This window comes from Felis catus, chromosome F1 (assembly GCF_018350175.1).
Source record: "Felis catus isolate Fca126 chromosome F1, F.catus_Fca126_mat1.0, whole genome shotgun sequence".
In the NCBI taxonomy this organism is placed as follows: domain Eukaryota; kingdom Metazoa; phylum Chordata; class Mammalia; order Carnivora; family Felidae; genus Felis; species Felis catus.
Window position 1 is genome coordinate 36,458,192 of NC_058384.1, and position 22,322 is coordinate 36,480,513.

General features: G+C 34.9%; 1 protein-coding gene across 5 annotated transcripts in view; it reads right to left on the reverse strand.

The window, feature by feature from the left end:
- The window catches only part of DENND1B (DENN domain containing 1B), a 268,689-nt gene that overhangs the window by 18,886 nt on the left and 227,481 nt on the right, over positions 1 to 22,322 (reverse strand). For 3 of the 5 annotated variants that reach the window (XM_019821935.3, XM_019821934.3, XM_045048955.1), the window contains 5 exons: positions 21,418 to 21,458; positions 20,420 to 20,488; positions 16,396 to 16,467; positions 15,846 to 15,902; positions 14,915 to 15,022 (listed from right to left, as the gene is read on the reverse strand). In XM_019821935.3, coding sequence (XP_019677494.2) covers positions 14,915 to 15,022; positions 15,846 to 15,902; positions 16,396 to 16,467; positions 20,420 to 20,488; positions 21,418 to 21,458 — 347 coding nt within the window. The remainder of the gene's footprint in view (positions 1 to 14,914; positions 15,023 to 15,845; positions 15,903 to 16,395; positions 16,468 to 20,419; positions 20,489 to 21,417; positions 21,459 to 22,322) is intronic. The other 2 variants (XM_045048956.1, XM_023247769.2) reach the window with 1 other exon arrangement.

Below are 22,322 nucleotides of genomic sequence, written 5' to 3' on the forward strand. Positions count from 1 at the left end.
TTTTAATATATGAATTTTTAAAAAAATTGGTACTCTCTGTGTTACTGTCCCCATTTTAGGGTTGAAGTAACTGAGGTCCAGAAGTGTTACCTTGCTTACCCAAACCTCCAAGCTTAAGACAAAATAAATAAATAAAAATTAAGTATACAATACATGCATGAAATAATATGAAAAAAATGAAACTCTACCATACGTAATTATAATGGCAATACCTTAAGAATTCATGGTATTTTACTGAAGGGTTTTAAAACACATATTGCAATTTACTGGTAGTGGCTAAAGCAGAGTGAATTGACTTATCTATGACTGATTTGCTTCAGTGTGTTTGATATTTTACATACTGTACTGTTTTTCACTAAATACCTAATTTATCACAAATTTTGGTCAACATTTTCCCTATTTTTTTCTTTTTTTACAAATTAGGGAACCAAAAGCTTAACAAAGTGAAGTGTCTTGGGGAAGATTAGACTAGTGACAAACCTAAGATTCCAACCCAGGTGTTCCGGTTCCCTGAACAGAACTCCTTTTGTTAAAATTACATTAGATACATAAGTTCTCAGAGACTCAGAAGAAATAACTGTCTGAGAATTAACCCGAGAAAGACTTTCTTAAAATGGCAAGTTTTAACCTCATTTTTAAAGCAGACAGTTACAGAATGGCCATGAGTCTTAATATTCTTGGTAGGTGAAATGGCACAGTGAAGAGACAAAAGATTAATACACTTTTCCAAAGACACTGAAGACATATTCCTGTCAGGGCAAAAGAGTACATTGGAAGGATTAACAAGATACATATTTGGTGAAGTCTGATGAATTCAGCTGATGAGGGCTGTTATTAGACTAAGGAAGTAAGATTTTATAGAAGCATTAAAATTACATTTCTGAGCAGTTGAGTGCTATGTGAGACTAGTTGAGGAGGATGACTTTGAAGTGGTCCATGGGGCCCCTGGGTGGCTCAGTCAGTTAAGCATCCAACTTCGGCTCAGGTCATGATCTCGTGGCTTATGAGTTCAAGCCCCGCATTGGGCTCTGTGCTGACAGCTCAGAGCCTGGAGCCTGCTTCAGGTTCTGTGTCTCCCTCTCTCTCTCTCTGTCCCTCCCCTGCTCGTGCTCAGTCTCTCTCTCTCTCTCTCTCTCTCTCTCAAAAATAAATAGAAACATTAAAAAAAAATTTTTTTAAAGTGGTCCAGACACATCCAAGAGCCCTTTACCAGTTCTTCCAGTTTGCCATGATCTGGTCTTTTTGGTTAGCTTTATTCACTTAATTCTCTACGATTCAGGTATCACCTGACAGATGATCTCTTATAAAAGTAATATTTCATTTTAAGTACACTCCTGTCTTACTAAATCCTTGAAACCAAGAATCATACCCTTTAATTCATTTTGCCTCTAATTCCACTTCCATTTAGAATGTAAAGAATAGCAAAAGAATGTCAACTCCCATCCTAACAATGAGAAAAAGCTGGGTTATTTAAAAAAAAAATCCCACAAACCCTAATTCTTCTTGGACCTATCAGAGAGCTGAATTGTAAGGCAACCAAGCAAACCAAATTCCAAAGGGTTACAAGCCCTTTGTAGGAGAGATGAGACACAAGACCTATTTCCTCCAGGCAAAGCGCGAGGAGAGAGGTAGCTGGCATATAAGCAGGGGAGAAGAAATCTGCTAAGATAATAGCCTTAAAGACCAAGTATGAGCTAAGATGTCAGTTTGGAATAGTTAGGAGTCTCAAAGGCAAGGGGAGATTGTACTCGCAAGCCCTCTTCCACAGATAAAATCGTGTATTTGCTAAATCAGGCAACCCTATTACCTGGTGCTACAGGGAAAGGCTAGGGGCAAGACGGGAGACTGAAAAGAGCTCCCCTTGGGGGTACAGGCAAGCAGGAGGTGATAAGCTGCTGCAGGGAGGCATGTATGAAGCCCTACTTACTTTATAAGAACATTCATTTATGTATAAGAAAAGTCATACGGTCATGGCATACGGTCAGCAAACTCAATCCCAAAATTCTGGGGGAAGGAAAAAAACAGAAACTCCTTTAAGGAAGAGCAAGAAACACTCTGAGGCACAGGACTCTACTCTGTTAACAAGTGGAAATCTACCACCAGTGGGGAGGGGCAGGCAGCCCTCAAACTGCCCAAGACCAGTCGCAGAAATAAGAAAGTTTATCTGCCATGAAAGGAAGCGGAGGGATGTTGAGAGGCACAGTGGCACAAGACCTGCTAAGGCTGAAGCTGGACCAGAGCACATAAAACCCATAAGGCTAGGACTAAGTAACCAGCAACAGAAGTTAATTGCTGGAGGAGGGGCAAAAACATTGAGAGAGATCCCCTATGTGGCTCTAATATAGCTAAGGGTGATGGAGAAGCACCAAGAAAAACCTGCCAGAAACTTCACTGGTAGTAGTCCACTCTATGCACAAGATAATAGCAGCCAACTGCAGGTAATGACATCAACAACAAAATCCAAGGCAGTTCAATTTGTGATGCACACATGGGGTCCAGTACTCAAGAACTACCAGACATAAAAGGTAAGGGGAAAAAAAGATGGATGCATAAACGGATGAGATGACAGTAGAAAGATGAAATCCATATAAAAGAGTCAAATTGAAATGACAGAAAAAAAAACCATAAGAGAGAAATTCTTTTGATCAGCTCATCAGCAGACTGAAGAAAATAAAATGAATGAACTTTAAAACAGGTCAATTCTATTGACCAATCTGGCATTTCTATATGCTAACAGTGAACTCTCTAAAAAAACCCAGTATGGCACTGGTATAAAAGCAGACATAAAGGCTAATGAAACAGAATCAAGAGTCCAGAAATAAACCCATACATATATAGTCAACTATTTTTGATAAGGATGGTAAGAACACTGAATGGTGGAAGGATGGTCTCTTCAGTAACGGGTGCTGGGAAAATCGGATATTCACAGGCAAAATAATAAAACGGCAAAAATTTCATCTTAAACAAAAATTAACTCAAAATGAATTAAGGACTTAAATATAAGACCTGAAATCATAAAACTCCTACAAGAAAAAGCTCCGTAACATTAGTCTTGGTAATGACTTTTTAGGTATGACATCAAAAGCACAGAAAATGTGCAACAAAAACAAAAATCAAGTGGACCTACATCAAACTAAAAAGCTTCTGCACAGCAAAAGAAACAATCAGCAAAATGAGAACAATCAACAAAATGAAAATTTCTTCCATTCTCATGGAATGTGAGAAAACATTTGCAAATCATATATCTGATAAGGGGTTAATATGCATAATACATAAGGAACTCATGCAATTCCTACAGTAGTCAAAGAAACACCACAAATAATCCAATTAAAATGAGCAGAAACTTGAATAGAGATTTTTACAAAGAAGACATAAAGATAGCCATCAAGTACATGAACATGTGCTCAATATCACTAATCATCAGGGAAATACAATCAAAACCACAATGAAATACCACCTCACACCTGTTAGAATGGCTCTTATGAAAAAGACAAGAGATAATAAATGTTGGCAAGGATGTGGAGAATGTTGTGCACTGTTGGTGAGACTGTAAATCGACGTAATCACTATGGAAAACCATATGAAGATCCCTCAAGAAATTAAAAATAAAACTACCATGTTTAGCAATCCCATTTCTGGTTATTTATCAGGAGGAAATGAAATCACTGTCTCATTCAGATATCTGGCCTCAATGGTCACTGCAGCATTATTCACAATAGCCAAGACATGGAAACAACCTAAATGTCTATCGATGGATAAATGCATAAAGAAAATGTGGTATGTGTACAATAGGATATTATTGAGTCATAAGTAAAAAGGAAAACCTGCTATTTGTGACACTGATAAACCTCGAGAACATTAAGCTAAGTGAAATAAGTCAGACAAAGAAAGATACATACTCTGTCACTTATCTGTGTAACCTCAAAAAGCCAAGCTCATAGAAACAGAAAGTGGATGGGGTAGTTGCCAAGGGCTGGAAGTGGGGGAAATGAGATGTTGGTCAAAAAGGTACAAACTGCCAGTTTTGAGATGAATAATTTCTGGAAATGTGATGAACAGCATGGTGACTATAGTTAACAACACTGTAGTGAATACTTGCAAGTTGCTAGAGAAAAACAAGTAAATGGTAATTCTGTAAGACGAAAAATGTTAACTAATTTTACTGTGCTAAATATTTCACTATACATTTACCAAACTTAAAATAAGTATCCAAACTGAAACACAAAGAGAAAAGAGAACAAGAAAAACGACAACAGTGGCAGCAGCAACAACCACAAGAAAAACCAGAATAGGGCATCCAAGAGCTAAGGAATACTATCCATGGGTCTAATTCTTTCTGTTCCCAACACAGAAAGAATACTGTTCATTAAATTTTTGAAATAGGTGTTCATTAAATTTTTGTGAAAGTTCTTGTTGTAGACAGAATAGAAACAATATTACCTAATATTTATTAAACTTCTAGTGAGTGTTGGAAAAACAAATTCTATCACTAACTCCAATCTCCACAGTAACTCTATGGGAGTGGACATAGTTATCATCATTTTATAGATTTGAAGGTTAAGAGGATTAGAGAGGTTAGGCAAGTTGCTCAAGTTCCAATACCAAGCAAGTAGCAGAGCTGGTATTCTGGTCCAGGTTTGTTAAACTCCAAAGCCCAAGATCTTCCCTTCCACATGGGGTCTTTCTACCTAGTCATGAATGTGATGTTAAGTGAAAAGGAAGAATAGATACAAAGGTCAATGAAGGAAAGTCTGAGTTTGTAAATTCAGTAAGACAAGGTAAATGATCTTGAAAGTAGTCCTTGCACCTAGTAATGTTCAGAGGAGGTACATGACCTTGAAAACTGTAAACTAGCACACAGCAGATATCTAGGTAGTTTTTGTTGAATTGAGGTAGATTGTCTCTCCATTATGGTATTGTCCATTGGGTTTATATTGCACCATTAATTACATTAGTGGAAGCTTATTTGAATTAATATTAAGTTGGAGACTATTCTAGAATTCAACTAGAAATCTCCATATTAGATTTTAGAGATAGAATACTTGAAATCAGAACTGATCCTTTACAGACTCATTTTACTGACGTTAGGGAGTTTCAGGAGGTTTTGACTTCTTTTAGTTTAGTTTGGCAAAATGCTGGATCAAAATCATCTTAGAAACACAGTACTTTAGAAATCATTTCTCAATTGTTAGAGATTATATACAACCTACCCAATGGCAGCATTGTACCAGCTATTCTAAAAGGCTCTCTCTCTCATTGAAGTATGTTAATGAATGGAAAGAAGGAAAGAAGACCAGTACTCATTACTCATCTGTGGTTACAAGCAATACGATTGTGAATTGTTAATACTTTTAAGCCATTTTTTTAGGACAGTACATATGCAAAGTAATTATGTTAACTGTAAATATTTAAAATGTTGTTTTATTATTTTTCCTGTTCTTTAATATTTGCAAATGCAAAATTTAACAAAGCTCTTGCAGCAACTTTTCAGTACTGAGAAACTGCTGATCGGCATAAATACAAGTTGTATACAGCTATTAAAAATTATTCCCAAAGCAAAACAGATAAATAAATTTTTGATAAATGGCAAACTATTTGTAATTTCACTTTTGCTGACAGGGTTTCAATATTTCAACATTTAAAAAGGTTTCTTAATGCACGGCAAGTCCACTGTATTTTCGGTAAAACAGAATTTGGTTATTTTCGCTAAATGATGTGCAGATGATTTTTCTAGCTGGCATAAACAATTAAAAAGTCAGTAATGATTAACAAAATAATATTATTTCCAACCACTTCGATAAACTATGTTTGTAAAAAGTACGTAACCAAGATTAAAATATTTTATTGTAAAATAATTACAGCTGATTTTATTTTTCAGATTATCATATCACTATGTCATAAGCATAAATATGCAAATGTATGGAGAGAGTCTTAACACAGAAACAACATTTCTGTGTGAATGCAGCAAGAAGCAAGAATCTTAACAGAAATTGTAATTACTCTATATGTATTTCGGTTTCAAAAGCATTATCTTACAAATATCAAAGACATCAATAAACACAAAGAGGGAACAGGCTTCTGTGAAATGGCAGTCTTATTCTCAAACATTAGAAACACCATAAAGAACTTCCAGAGAAGGGTCCAACACAGTAGTCTTATTTTGAAACTGGCATGAGGGCACAGGCTAACTTGTTAAGATATTTATGTATTGCTCTAATATTTTGTGTTCTGTATCAGGAAATATAATAATGTGTAGTAGACACAAATCCAGTTCAAATTATAATAAGAGTCTATTATACTCTGGTAGTTATAATCTACTGACATTCCCGGAAATTTTTCTCTCTTGAGGGACATTAATAGGCAGCAGCAGTAACCCCTACAAAGAAAAGACTGGCTTCCCTTTTCATCAATACTAACATTGATCTCTGACCAACCTTAAAAGCAGTTCTAGATATAAAACAGGAAGAACATCATCATTTCTTTATCCCAGGGTGTCTGGGAGAACATAAGAATTAGTCCATTAAAAATGGGGTACTTTTGGAATAGAGAGCTATTGTTATTTTTACCAAAAGCCCATAAAACAATTAAAGAAGTAATGGGGGGGGGGGACTCTAAGTTAAATAGAACAGAAAATAGGGAGGAAAAATATTAGTGACATGATTGTTGATGTAAAGTCTAAAATGATAATATTCATTATATTTACTAAAGGGAAAACCAAGTAGTTTTGTTTTTATTTCAAGACTTTCTAATAAATGACATAGTCAATTGTGGCAATAAATTTGAAGAGTAAAATTATAATATTAAAAAGGTACATTTCAATCTAGGATTACCTCATAATACATACTGAACATATTCACATAAGTGAAATTATTTTCCACTACTTCTTTTTAATATACTTGATATTATTCAGCAGTGCTAAATGTTTAAAAAATGAAGTCCTAGCCAGTTACTGAAAGGAACTGGCTTTGGATTATTTCTTTGAAAAAATAATGTTCTCAAACAATTTTATGACAATACAAATGTTTCAATGTGTATTCTATTGTGTTTCTAAAAGAGAGTATTCTGAAAGGCAAATTTTATAAATTTTTTGTCTATAACTATCATTATACATATCAAAGTATTATATAATGCCCACTAGAGGGCATTCTTGTAATCCATAACTGAATGGGGGGGTGGAGGTGGGGTACAGATTTTAAACTATAATCAAATTGGATATGTTGGAAATTAACATTATTTCAACAGAAAACAACAGAGGAAAAAATAACCTTATTTAAAATTAAAGATATAGTACCCTTATTTTTCCAACTTGACTTAAAAGATTAATTTTATAAATTAGTGATATTAGTATAGCTTAGACTAAATACATGCTATGTCAGAGTGACTTTGGGACAGACTACAAGAATGTGTTTTCATTTAGGCAGTATTTTTGATGGGCATATTTTAATAGAAACACATTTACTTATCTCAAAATATTTTTGTCATTTGGAACTTTCTAATAGATTTCCCTAATCACTTTAATTGAACAATTTAGTTTGATCATCATAATATGCTCAATCCTGAGCTAAATCACAGAAAATGTTAAAAAAAAAAAAAATAAGGGGTTTCTGCTTATCACAATTTGGTTAAGCTTACTTTTATTATTTTTTTAAATTTACATTAAATATTCTTTCCAATTATTTGGGCCTCCTCCTTCATATACCCATTTCTTCCCTGTCCCCCCAGGTCACAATTATCTTTCTCACTGTGATTTGCAATCACCTTTTTCTTGGTCAGAAGAAGCAAGTGGTGTCTTTCCTATGCAAACAATGACTATGCCATTTCTTTCTTGACCAATAAAGCAAAGCTACTGAATGGACTGTATTTTTCCAAAGATCCCAACAAGTGTGCCATTTTCTGCAATCTATTATGTCACCTGAGCAACAAACGCTATCTTTAATTACATTCATTTTATTCCCAGAGTCCACCGAATTCCAATGAAGAAAAGAGTGTCAGAAACACAATACTATACACCACATCCTACTAGGTATGACGATCCCATCATTTATTATGCTTAGGAACTAAATAATTTACAGAATCTGAGTTTTTAATCTTATAAATTTCACAGCAACTTTAATTTCATCTGCAACATTTTAAAATATGGAATTATCTGTAAAGTGTAAACCACCTGACTGCTCGTATTTTAACACATGCTTATATACTAGAATTTTTTTTAAGTCCCCATTCAACCAAAATGTGGTTTTGAAATATCTTACTTGCAAGTCTCCACATGCCAAAAAGGTATATACAATTTCTATGTACATTCCTTAAATATAAATGTGTATTACTTGTAATTATAAAATGAACTCATGGCAGTCATGCTATATTCCATAAATCCATTAGGATGATTGATAAACCATTAAATACCTAAGGACTCAAAATGATCGCATAGTTTCTTTTGAAGTGTGCATATCACCTTCTATAATGGGTAAAATGGAAAATCACATAGAGCACATTTTATGGTGTAAGTATCTTCCTTATTTATGCATTCCAAAGGTAGCTCTTCATACCTCAAACTACTGGTCTGTATGTAAATATATTTTAAAAACAGAATAAATGATCACTAGTTTAATAGTACTTGGTCTTATTAGTAGAAATTATGACTATTAAACATAACTCTATTTCTAATCACTATATTTAGGTTCAAGTGTTGACTATGTTCCACGTTGTGAGTATTTACCAACAGGCACACTACTTTACATTATATTACAACTGAAAAAAATAATTTTCCATTCATATTTCCTCACACTGCTTTTACACAGTTAACTGGACAGGTTGAAAATAAATCTGAGTGCATTGCTATTTGTCTCAGACCTGAAATAGTTAAGAGTGGTATGTGTGCCAGGGTTTTAATAGGGCTTAACAACAAAAAGCTTCAATCCTCCACTTTCACTAGATTTTGTTGCCGTGGTTTTGCTTGCTTAGGGCCATCCATCTGTTAATGTTGACTTGTAATATAGCTAAGCTCCTGCTTGCAGTACACTAGTCTAGTTGGGGTGTGTGTGTGTGTGTGTGTGTGTGTGTGTGTGTGCGTGCGCACGCACGGGCGCGCATGTGTGTGTCCTATGCAGACACTCAGATACGTACACATTACAATTGTCAGCGTAAGTTAAGAATGGCTAATATTATTAAAAATGGAGCAGTATCTTAGATTCATATAAATTTTGCACATTAAAGGAATTTCTCATTCTTAGAAAATTCCAGTACGTTTTTACAAATAAGTGTTTTAAAACATAATTTTCAGTGACAGAATTAGTCTAAATGTTGTTCACTAAGAGTACAGTATTTGTTCTAAAATAGAATTGATGAAAGAAGGTAAGTGTGCAGTCAAGATGAAAACTGTTCTGCACCATGACCGGTGGCAGTATTCTCCATGGACCCAACTGGCCCTGTTTTCAATAAAACCCGAGGAGGATCCTTTCCCTGGAGTCCTGTTAGGCTGGGGCTGCTGTTGGAACTGTCATGTTCACACAAAAGGGAAAAGGGTTGGGTTTTACAAATGTGAAGCCTAATTGGGAGATCTTCATGGCTGTACCCTTGACATTTATTTAAGCCTCATCAACAAAACAGGAAGTAACCATACTAATTAGCAGACCAGCACACAAATTACTATTTGTTGGGGTGTAGATGCAGATTCATAATCTATTCCCAACATAAGCTAAGTAATGGCATATAGGCTTAAAACAACATACATTTTGATTTTGTTCTTTTCTATACTACCCAAATTATGAAACATTATTTTTTCACTTATTTAAATACATTCTTGAATTTAAATGACCATAATCTCATTTTCATCTTTTGAAAACAGATGAAAATAAAGTGTGTCATTTATACATGTCCAGCTGGAAACTGGAAATGTAAAGTTCTTTACATAGCTGAGATCAACTTCTCAAAAAGATAAGGAATAGGATAAATAAAGCTCACATTCTTTATTTTGATAATTTTACTGACAAGAAAATGAGATACTTGAGGTCTTATAAACTTAGAAATCAAGAGATTTCTCAATAAAATAAGCTGTATATTTCTTCTCAAATCATAAACCAGGATCTGAAGTTATCCCTACTTAGAATGAAGACAGACAAATTTAGGGTCCCCACTACTTTAGTGAACTAGAGGATTGTTAGTGACTTTGGACAGTTACTACCAAGAGAGAAGAAAGTCAGTGCCATTGCGACAAGAGACCTGATGTTCAAGATGTATGTATATCATGAATGGGTAGAGGCCAATTATTAAGTGCCTGTTATGTGGCAGGTATTTTATATATATTATCTATAATAATGCCTATAGCATTCTAGCAAAATGACATGTATCGTTATTACTATTGCACAAATGTAGAAAGTAAGGCTTAGGGACACTGTGTTTTGCTCAAAGCTAAATGCTAGTAGTTGTTTCAAAGTCAAGTCTCTCTGGCTCTCAACACCATACCTTTGTCTCTAAGGGCCCCTCCTCCACAAACATTCCACCCAACACAAAGGCAGGCCTGTAGTGGTTAGGTACTTAAATTCCAGAATCAGTCTGTCTGCTTTTCAATCCCTACTCTGCTCTTTATTACCTGGTAGAACTTTGGCCACGTCTTGATCCCTTTGCTGTTACTAAATCTGAAAAATGGGGTTAACAGTTCCCAGTGTGCTTGGATTGTTGGGAGTTTTAAAGTAATCACATCATTCACACAAACATGCAGATGGCCTCACTGTTCATCAAGGATCTGTCTCCTCCTTATGTTTTCCAAGTCTGCTCTAGTGTGCTTTGGTGTTACTCAACTCTAAAAACTGAAGTTTGGAAAACAGTAGGAAGGACCTCAGAGCTATCTAGATCACCAAACCCCAGAAGTCCTACTGAATCACATTTCTGTAGGTAACTGAATTCACCACATGGCAAGTCTTTTAAGAGAGGATGGTAATTTGAATAATCAAAGGTAAGATGGGGCCCAGAGACACCGGTTCCTCAGTGAGAGGCCATTTCCAACATGAGAAAGGGACGCTACTCTTCTAGCTCAGTGAGCCTGAGAGAAAGAAGAAAAAAAGTGCATTCTAAGTTTATTTCTACTCGTAGCCTTTATTTTTAAAAATATTTTCTTAGGAAACCAAGCTGTCTTTGAGAGAGGTATTACTAAGCCTGAGTATTACAAATGATAGACACTGTACAGAAGAGAACAAAGAAAGAAAACTAGATTTCTGTCCCTACATACCTCTCCTGGGTACGTCCACTGGATGCGAGCTCTTGGGACACTGACTTCATCTGTGGACCTGCAGTATCTAGTCCCATTTCCTGGAACGGCTGCATACCTCCTGAACAATTTTTTTTTTAATCCTTGTACATTATGAATCATGGTAGGTGTGTTTGTCTCTTCATTTTGGCTGCTAAGCAAGGGAATGGGACTTAGCTTCTTACTGCACTTTCTCTCTGCCTCGAGTCTTACCTAAATTAAATATATTTTAGGGGCACCTGGGTGGCTCAGTCGGTCCAGCATCTGACTTTGGCTCAGGTCATGATCTCACGGTCTGGTCTGTGAGTTCGAGCCCCACATTGGGCTTTGTGCTGACAGCTGGGAGCCTGGAGCCTGCTTCAGATTCTGTGTTTCCCTCTCTCTCTCTGTCCCTTCCCCACTCTCGATCAGTCTCTCTCTCAAAAATAAACATTAAAAAAAATTTAAAATAGATTAAACAATTTTAATCTTTTGTTTTAGGATTCTTGGTAAAATGTCCATTTATTTTTGGAAATAAGTAGAACATAAATAAATAAATAAACATAATGTCTCTGACGTATTGATTGATACCTAGATTCTGCCTTTAACCATATTTGACTATTCTTAGAAATGCTTACGTATTTAATTGAAAATCTCAATGTGCTTAGATCCTAATATTACTGTGCTTGGAGAGACAGGAGTTAAGACTACTTACTGATTTGGAAATCATCATAAAACAGTATCTTCATGGTTGTAGTATCAGCTTCTATCTCTTGCACAATATACTAGATCATATCTTCTATTAAATCAATGAGACTGGATTACTACTGAAAAGTAAACTAAGGAACCTTCTATGGTATCAGACCGCAAAGAAAAGGCAGTAGACTATGCCTGGTCCCTACTGACTTCCTTGCCCCAAATGCAAACAATGTATTCTAAGCTCATTTTCTCTGTAGTCTTTTCATTTGTGTAAGTAGCTCGACTCTCATGTGAGAGCTGAGGCAACAGCAACCCACTAGCATAGGCTGACCTTAAACTTACTAAGCTGCAGGTTTATGATACAAAGATCCAGCCTCTAGGTACTTAAAAGTATAGATTTTATTTCTTTTTTTGCAAAGAAGACTCTTGGGCAAATGATGACACGGCAACTAGAGATAGCAAAACTCTTCTGAGATTTTGTCACAGTCCTTAAAACCCTTCTCTGAGAACTGCTTTTCCTGTTTGCCCCTACTACTTGCCACTGTCCTTGGTAACATGGTATTCTCCTTGCTTTTCCGACAAAAGGTTACTGAACCAAGGATTAATGCTGGATCCAAGAGGGCTGTTGACAGTCTTCCAAAAGGAATTGGCTGTGGGCATTGTGGCCCATTCCTAGCAGCTGTTTGAACCAAGGGCCTTGCAAGCTCAATGTCAGGCTCATGGAGGAGCTGAGAAAGACAATCTACAGAATGCACAAAGAACAGCTATGCAGAGAGAAGAACAAGCCAGGGAGAGATAGAGAGAAGCAGGTTAGGAGGTAAAGGGTAGGGAGGGCTGATATTCTTCCTTGATTTTTCCATTTTCTAGCTCCAGTCCTACCAGAGGGCTACATACATTCCTATACCTGGATACAAGCAAAGACAAAACATTAAATTATGATAAGTATTACTGGGTACAAATGATTGGGAGTATGGACTCTTAATAAATTTGGCTGCTAAAATATATATACACGGATATATACACCTATTTATATAATGGAACACATGTATATATATGGAGAATACACACTGACTAAAACTCAGACCACTTGAAAAGTAAAGATTGTTATTCAGACATTAGCAGCACCTGCATAATCCATCTAAACATTTTGGTTTAACAAATTTCTGTTAACCAAGTAAGAAAAGTGTATTATAATTCTTAAAACAATAAGCCCTACTTCTCTTAATTCCTGTTAGAGTCATCATTTAGCATATTCACCTGAAAACCACAAAATGCTTATTGATGAATACAGATAGTTGAGTTAATGATTTTATAATAAATGATGGCCATGACAATTCAGGATAAGTATGCGATGAATGTAACCTATTATCCTGTAAGGCTTCCTTAATACAGTTTTCTCTATCAGAAATTGTCTGTCTAGGAATTAACAGAAAACACAGAAAACCATACATATGTAATATATTTTATAATTTAATTATCATAGAAATATGCTGCCATGTTAACGAAAGGAAGATTTAAAATTTTTAATGAGGAGCTACAGATAGTTTTCCTAACTTAAAACTAACATTTAGGACAGACGTTTCTCTAATTCAAGTGTTTTCTTTCTATCGTAAAGCATCCTATAAGTAACAAAGATCCCACTGGTTTTCACACAAAAATCTATCCACCATAGTAAATATAACCTAAATGCTCCAATGTTAAGGCAATAAACATTTTGCAGAAGTTTTTAAGATGCTGAAGCTTGAGAACCAATAGGGATTGAACATACTAGTGATGGAAGAAAAGTAGAGCTACTGATTGCAAATCTATCATTAGTTTATGGGTCAATACATGTTTTCCAGTTAACAGTAGTAGCCAGAGAAGGTCTCCATGCTGTGGAATTATTACTTCATTGAAGGGCTTATTTTAAGTCATACGATCAGCATTTACTATCAATACACTGCAATTAAGCAATACTGATATATAAAAACATAAGCTTATAAATGGATACAGCATAGAGAAGGCACTTAGAATGGTATAAAAAAGGACCCACAAAGGCAGAGATGTGTTTTGTTTCTCCTAGAACACCTAGAATAGTGACTGGTACACAGTAGGTGCTGAATGATCACACGGATAAGTTTTCTTTACAAAGGCGAAAGCTTCCACACAGCTTCACTGACTGTTTCTCCATCCCTAATGACACGTAGAAGCACGTTAAGGCCATCTCTACTCCTGCAGCGTCCGCAGATCCAGGAAAGCTAAGTGACTACTGGAGATGGGTTCTCATCGCACTCTGCCACTAACTTGTTATGAGTCTTAGGGTAAGTGACGTGACCATTCTGGCTATCAGCTCTCTTGTCTGTAAACTTCAGTGACCGGAATAAATGAACTATAATCCAGTTGAGGATTCTTTTTAAAAGCTAGTTTTCTAAGGCCACTTAAAATATGATTTGGTGTATACAAATTTTGTATCATTTAAACCTTCAGAAACATACTTATGAGGCAAAATCAGAGACACGCATAGCTTTAATTCTGAAAACTTTCCCTCTTCAGGACGGTACTGTACATAATATCAGCATATAAGCAGAAGCTTTAAATATTTATAGCAAACAAATTATCTGACTTTAGAAAAACCAGACACATTACTTTATGTTCTAATTTATATAGATTATTTTAATGGTAAAATCCCCATGTATGAGTTTCATTTTACTTCTATAGTAGAAATCTGTGATTTCCTCCTCCTCATCAAACTGTTCACACTCTAAGACAATCACATGCTTGCCTCTGTCCCCTTACTGGAGAGCTCTATGAGAACATAATAAAGTAGGTAGAGACTGGTATCTGGAACAACTGATTCCTAACACTCTTGCAGCCTGCCCAGATGCCACCTACTCATCTTGACTGTAAATGCAGGTTTTCATATCATATGATAAAAAAAAAATTAATGGGTCCAAAATCGTTCTTAAAGAATTACATACTTTTAGAATTTGGAGACATAAGGGTAAATAACCTTACCTGGGCAAGCTTACGCTTTTCTAGATTTCCTCCCTTTTCGTTGTGTAATGTGTAAACTGGTGTATATTGTACAGAACCAGAACAGGTCCCATAATCTTCTTCATTTTCCTACACATGAAGAAATATACAAGGAATTATTTTAAAATACTCCTTTTATTACTTTTAGACAAACTATCCGATATAGATGCAAATACCAAAATAATGCTTCAAATGTAAGTTTAAAAACTCTATTTCAGAAGAAAATGCACTTTTATATATTATGCATTAATGATTTCTATATTAATCTCTTTTGAATAACATGAATAAAAGCTATTATTTACTCTCCATCACAAAAATGGAAGTTTCAAGTAGTATTTGTTCTTCAAAGGTAGATATTCAAAACAACTGACAAAATCTGTAAAGATATAATATGTAATCAAATTGAAAACACATATACATACACATAAATATTCATATACATGCAATATTCATAGATTCAAATACATATCTTCAAACACAATCTTTTATAAATTAAGAACATGCTTCAAATTAAAGTAGCTACAGTTAGAAAGTTCCTATAAAGCCAAATGATGGCATTCCTGGCTTGATTCTGCACCAAAGATCATCTTTTTAAAGAAATTCTCAGCTTGAAGCAAGAATTTCAATTGTGATATCAAGGCAATCAACTTTATGAAAACATACATCCTGTTAAAGCATCTTTGAAGATCTCCGTTGTTCTGTGATAAAATATGCAAACAATAAAGAGATTATTCAGTGGATGCATACAGAATGGCAGATAGTTGCCAGAGGGCTTGTTATGAAAAATACATTCTTGAACAAAGGGCTAAGCATATTTCAAACATCATTAAAAACACAAATCTCATGTGATTTGTAAAGTATGAGCTTCAAACTAATGCAAGAATCAAGGAAGAATGAAAAGAGTATGACGTACCTTATGTTTTAGCTTACTCTTCACTTCCTTTATTCCCTGCTTTGCATGATTTTTTGCCTAGAAAAAGGTAACGCAAGTGTCTGGCTCAGCATGGTTCTATTACCACTTAAAGAGTTAGTAGATGAGATCACACTCCATGAAACTTGCTAACTTCATATTATTTAGAAAAAGAACAAATTATAATCTAAAACTCTTAATTCTTCAGGGAAACCACACCACTTACTATTATATCTAAATTAGTGAAAACGCGATTAGTCTCTATTTGCATACTAGTACCATACAAAGGCTAACATTTAGCCTATTTTGCCTCCTAAGCTATAGAAAACACAGCCCAGTCTTAATTTGCAATTGTGATTAACTGGTGGTGAAAGGAGAAAGCACAGCAGCAGGTTATTTGGGCAAATGTTTGGACTTTAAAGAAACGGGCAACTTTACAAAGCTTTACTGAAGTGCTTTTACAGGCAGACACACGTTTTTATTAGCAGAGATATTTTAAAGTTATGGCTATCTCATGTACAGTTTTTCCGGCATAAATTAAAAGCCACTTAACAAAAGATGCTATCTTCATGTTCCATAGGGAATCTGGCTCCAGTATTTGAGTTCTCAGGTCCTGATGTGATTCCTGTGGGATATAATTTAACTAAAGACAACTGGCCTTGGCCTTTGTTCCATTGGAAATTCCCAGAGTGGCCATGGACGAAAAGAAAGGAAATTCACATTATGTTGTGTTTCCTCAGTATTTGATCATGTGCTGGGTACCTAACATGTATCAGCTCATTTAATCATTACAAATCTATGAAGTTAGGACAATTATTATGACATTTTTACAGATAAGGAAAGTGACTCAGAGGAGATCGGTCTGCATAGCCTCATTCCAGATCTGGGTCTATTTAATTCCTGAGTCCAACTTCTCCCCATCAGAAAGGAGAAGGAAGAACTAAAGTTTTTAAAATATATCTACTGAATCTAAGCCTCACGCAAGAAAAGGCATTACAAGTCTCATTCTACAGACATGGAAACTGAGGTCATACAGACTAAAGACTTTCCAATTCCAACATTCTTGCTCCTACCAAACCATCCTGCTTCCTGAATTACTTCTAGGAAGAGTGAATACATGTCTTCCCAAGTTCATTTAGGGGAAGGCTCTCACTTCTTTCCGGATAATATCTGTAGTACCTAATATAATATTTGGCATATAGTAACTGCTCAAGAAATGTCTTGAACTCAACTAAACAATTATTTCTTCCTTGTATATGAGGCAAAATCAAAACATGCTACACATAGTAAAAGATAAACTAAAATGCCAAATAACACTAAATTATATTCCCATGGTTCTTTGGAATTAATAAAGCATTTTCACATTGTTTTATTGTTAAAGCCTCTGAATCTATTTAAAGGGTCCTATATTAATCCCTACATCCTCATTAGGTAAAAATGAAAAATTACCAAGAAAATGTGCCTGTCTCTATCTTCTAGAATTTTTATCCATATTTGCTCACATTTTGTCATATTCTAATTTACCTAAATATTCTCTAACCTTTCAAAATCCACTTGATTCACACTAATCTTTTCAGAAGCTCTTCAGTATACAGAGTTGAATCTAGTGTCAGTCATGGTTCTGTAATTCATGGACTGATTCCCTTACGCATCTCTTGTCCTACCCTCCTCCACTGACCTCTTTCAGATGATCTGGAAGATGGGGTACAGGGTCTATCCTTTTCAGTCTACCAAGTTGAAACTTACCAATAAACAAGTATTCTTTACAGAGAAGCACCCAGCAAATGGCTTTGGCTAATAATTTAAAATACAAAAACCTAACAAGAAAGTTGACTCAGACACGCTTTTAGCCAAATCAATTATGTATTCACTTTACTGTTATTTTTTAGATTTCTAAGAAAGTGTATCTGTTAATTCTAGTTTTCTTTATGGCCCCTCTAAGCACAGAAAAATAGAAGTATAAAACGCATAGAAAAAAATGTTTCAAGTACAGAAAAACTGTTCTAAGTATAGGACAAAGTCATTATCTCCTTCAACAAAACATATTCAGCTCCTTTGTAGTACATGCAAAGTACAGAGCAAAGTAACGGTGATACAAACATGAAATTAGCAGGAACAGTACCTCTCCCCCTCCCAGTACCTGCCACACTCACTGCTCTAACTCAAATAACCAGCATAAGGCCTTCTTCATGGGAGGTACTCAAACAATTTACTGAATGAAGGAAAGTTTAAAACACGGTTCGTTTTTTAATACTTTACTATCTATAGAAACACAAGTAAATAAATTCTGTTAAACCCATACAAGAGAGATTGGGAGTTTTGTTCATAGTAATTTGTGGTCAAAGGAAGAATTTCAAGAGTTCATATTTCAGAATATGAGCAGCCTGGAAAGATGAGTTTTAGGTAAAACTATGAAAGTCACAAATTGGCTTTCTTGTCTCAAATCTCTTTGACTTCTTGATTCATGTACAACATGATCATAAGATCATAAGATAAATAAAGGAAAGTGATTAGGTATATTCTGAAGACCTTAAATTGCCTGAAATCAATTTAGGGAATAATCTTTCAGAGAGCACAATTTTTAATCTGGAAACATTTGACTCTTCTTCAGAAGAGCGTTCTCAGCAAAAAAATAAAATACTGATTAGAAAGATAGAAATATGAATAATGAATGAAGTTTTAAATATGTTTGCTTTATTTCTGGGTTTTTGTGGGAAAATATGAGTGAAATTAAGGAAAGAAACACATACTTAGCAAAATAATACAATACATTTTCTCTGAGCCTGAGGAAAAACTTCAAGTGTTTGCTCAAGGAATTAAATGAAGGGCACTTGACTGGGAAACCTTTTTTAGAATCTTAAATGAATGTGAAAAACAAGGCTAGTCTGATGTTTCACATAGCAGCCAAGTGCTACTTCATTGTAAAAAATTAAAATCTCTTCAAAACTGTATATAAATCAAACCACCAGTATTATAGTGAAATAGAGTGATATACACAGAGAGGTTTTCCAGAAAAGCCATGAAACAATCAACCAAAAGGCAGAGGCTGATGTTTCCAAGGCAAAATGATGAAACCTTCCTACTTTTATTTTTATGATAAGGCTTCAAATAGTTCAGAATTTTGGCACCATATTTTTGAATCAATTCTGTAGATTAGCTGTGCTACTATAAAATGTAATCTTTGAAATTGGCTTTTTTTAAACAATAATGGTGGCTACACATATTTGTCATAATTGTACACCACAGCAAGAATATAAGTTCTACGCTTATTAAAATACATTATTCCATTACTAATTCAATCGTATCATTTCCTTTACTGAGAAAGCATTTGAAGATAAATTCTTATAAAATCAAAACTACTGCCCTGAATATTTTTTAGAAATATGAAATATACATGACCTGTGGCATTTAAAAAATTACTTCATTGAATACCAATCTACTAGCTCCTACCTCAAGTAGCTCTAGTCTAATATTAGAGATGAAGATGCCCACAGGAAACCCTGTGCTGAAACAGAGGTATGTCTGAAGGTCTTATGAGGACCTGGGAGGTATATAAACCCTGTGAATGTGGGGTTGGAAAATGTTTTCCCAGGGAAACAACTAATGCCTAAACTAAGTCTTATAGGATGAATTAGTGTTTACTTGGTGGACAAAACCCAGAAATAAATGCCCCAAGTAGTGGAAATGGATTGTGTAAGCACAGAGGCAGAAGAGAAAATCTTGCATTCACGAAATGAGGAGCGCTCAGGATCTGGAGAGAGAGGGTGAGCTCGGGGAACTGGGGTGAATTGAAACAGGACACAAAAGGGGCTAGGTCTTGAGGGTCTTGGTTAACATATTAAAGAGATTTTAATTTTCTTAATTGTTTATTGTTATTGCTATTGATACAGCTGTTTTTATTTTATTATAAGCCATGGAGAATCACTGAAGAATTTTAATTATGGAGAGTCAAGCATCTTTGAGGGAAAAGAACTTACCCTAATTTTCTGGTTTTTTTTTCTATTTGAACCTCAGTATACAATGAGAATTTAAAATATGTCAATAAATTAAAAAGTCAAATCTCTAAAAATGGCACTTCATTAGGGACTGTTGCAATTTGAGTGCACAATTTTCCTGATTGCTTTGAAATAAAATGAAGAATTGGTTTTAAATTACATGAAGGGAATATCCTTTCTACACACAATAATTTCAATAACTGAATTCACTTTGATCAATATTAACTCCACAAATTTTTTAAAAAGTTTTTTTTAGAGAAAAAATGGGAGGCCCCTCAGTGGCTCAGTTGGTTAAGTGTCTGACTTCGGCTCAGGTCACGATTTCACAGTTTGTGGGTTTGAGCCCCGCATCAGGCTCTGGTCTGACTGCTCAGAGCCTGGAACCTGCTTCGGATTCTGTGTCTCCCAATATCTCTGCCCCCCCCACCGCCGCCACTCATGCTCTGTCTCTCTCTCTCTCTCTCAAAATCAAATAAACATTAAAAAAACATTTTTTTAAAGAAAGAAAAAAATGGGAGGTATTCTAGATTTACATGTCTGTTAGCTAGGAAAATGTAAAATTTTATCAATAAGAAAACTTACAAATTTATATGCTGTCCGTACAGCTGGAGTTGCTTTGGTCATTGCTGTGTTAAACAGTGCACCTCCTCTCTGCAAACAAACAAACAAACAAACCAAAAAGACGTATTTCCAAAATTTTTAAAACCAGATTAACCTGAAAACAAAGCATTATTAATAGCACAGAAAAAGAGGTTTACTTACAAATTAAACAAAGACCTATAGAAGTTACTTCAGATTTAGTCTTTTCAAGCTTTCATATACCATGTATGGTCATTTCAGATAAAATGTAAACCCTCTACTCCATTCCTTTAGTTGGTATAATACATGATTTAAAAATCATGTAGGCAGTTTAGGCAGACTAGAGCAATAGGACCCATCATAGGTATGTAGTTAAAACTTGATAAGAAAGAAATATAATCTGGGCACCAGGGTGGCTCAGTCTGTTAAGCATCCAACTTTGGTTCAGGTCATGATCTCGCAGTTCATGAGTTCGAGCGCATCAGGCTCTGTGCTGACAGCTCAGAGCCTGGAGCCTGATTCAGATTCTGTCTGTCTGTTTCTCTCCATCAAGAATAAATAAACATTAAAAAAAAAAAGAAAGAAAGACACTCAAACTGTTTAGTAACTGTTTTAAGGTTGGGCGATACAGTCTAAATCTCTGGAGGTGAGTTTTACATTTAATAAAATCGTATTAACAAAACACATTACCAGAAATGATAAAACTCCTCTCAAATCCTATTTCTCCTTCTAATTCCTTTGTTCTAGGATATAATATAAGGTGACAAAAACATCATGATTTTCAAAACAAGCCATTTATCTCTGAACAAAAGCTTTCCATTTTAAAATTATGAATATCAAACTATAATAGCATAAAATAAAAATGTTTAAAATGTGACAAAATACACAAACATTTTAAATATTGCTAATAAATAGCATAAGTATAAGCAGCATCCTTTTAGTGAACATTTCTCCATATATTTTGAGTGAAGGAAGAAGAAATGGTGAAGGGTTATCATTACCTTGACTGTATGCACCCACTGTTGATATGACCTCGGGTTCCCTGGAATATATAAAAATAAGATGTCAGGACTATTTGATCTAAAATATATCCATCAACTAAAATTCATCAAGAACTAATACTTCCAGGATTTTAACAAATTTTGTTTATCTGCAATGTTGTGAAAAAGGCAATAGTATTGTAGAATAAACTGCTCTAATTCTTAGAAACACGGTAATTAGCATTTCCAAGAATAGACACGGTTTTCTTTAGTCACATATGAAGGTAATATGTCAAAACGCTCTATCTTCTTTCGTTTTAATATGGTATTCAGAGAGGAAAAATATGCTGTCTCTTTTAAAATCCAAGGTTCCTATGTCTTCTATACCATATTTTGTGTTTTATGTCTATGTTGTCTTTAAAAAGTTTGCCTCTTTTATGCAATTAGGTTCACTTAAAAATAATATTGCAAGTGCACAGAGAAAGAAAAAACTAAAAAGGGATTAAAAAATGCAAAAAACCAGGGGCGACTGGGTGGCTCAGTTGGTTAAGCATCCAACTCTTGGTTTCGGCTCAGGTCATGATCTCATGGTTCAGGAGTTCAAGCCCCACGTTGAGCTCTGTGCTGACAGCACAGAGCCTGCTTGGGATTCTTAATCTTTCTCCCTCTCTTTGTCTCTCAGAATAAGTAAATAAACATTGTTTTAAAAAATGCAAAGAACCTTGAAGACAAAATATTCTATAGTTTTTAAATATCAACATTAATTGATAGCAAATTTTACTTTAATGCAATTAAACTACAGTCATAGTTCTGTAGATACTCTCTAGTTGTAAATCCAAGGTTGAAAATATAGTACCCAAGGAAATATAAAACAAACGAAGGTTTTAGTCTACAGGGCATTGTGGTTATTAGAAAGTTCAAATGCT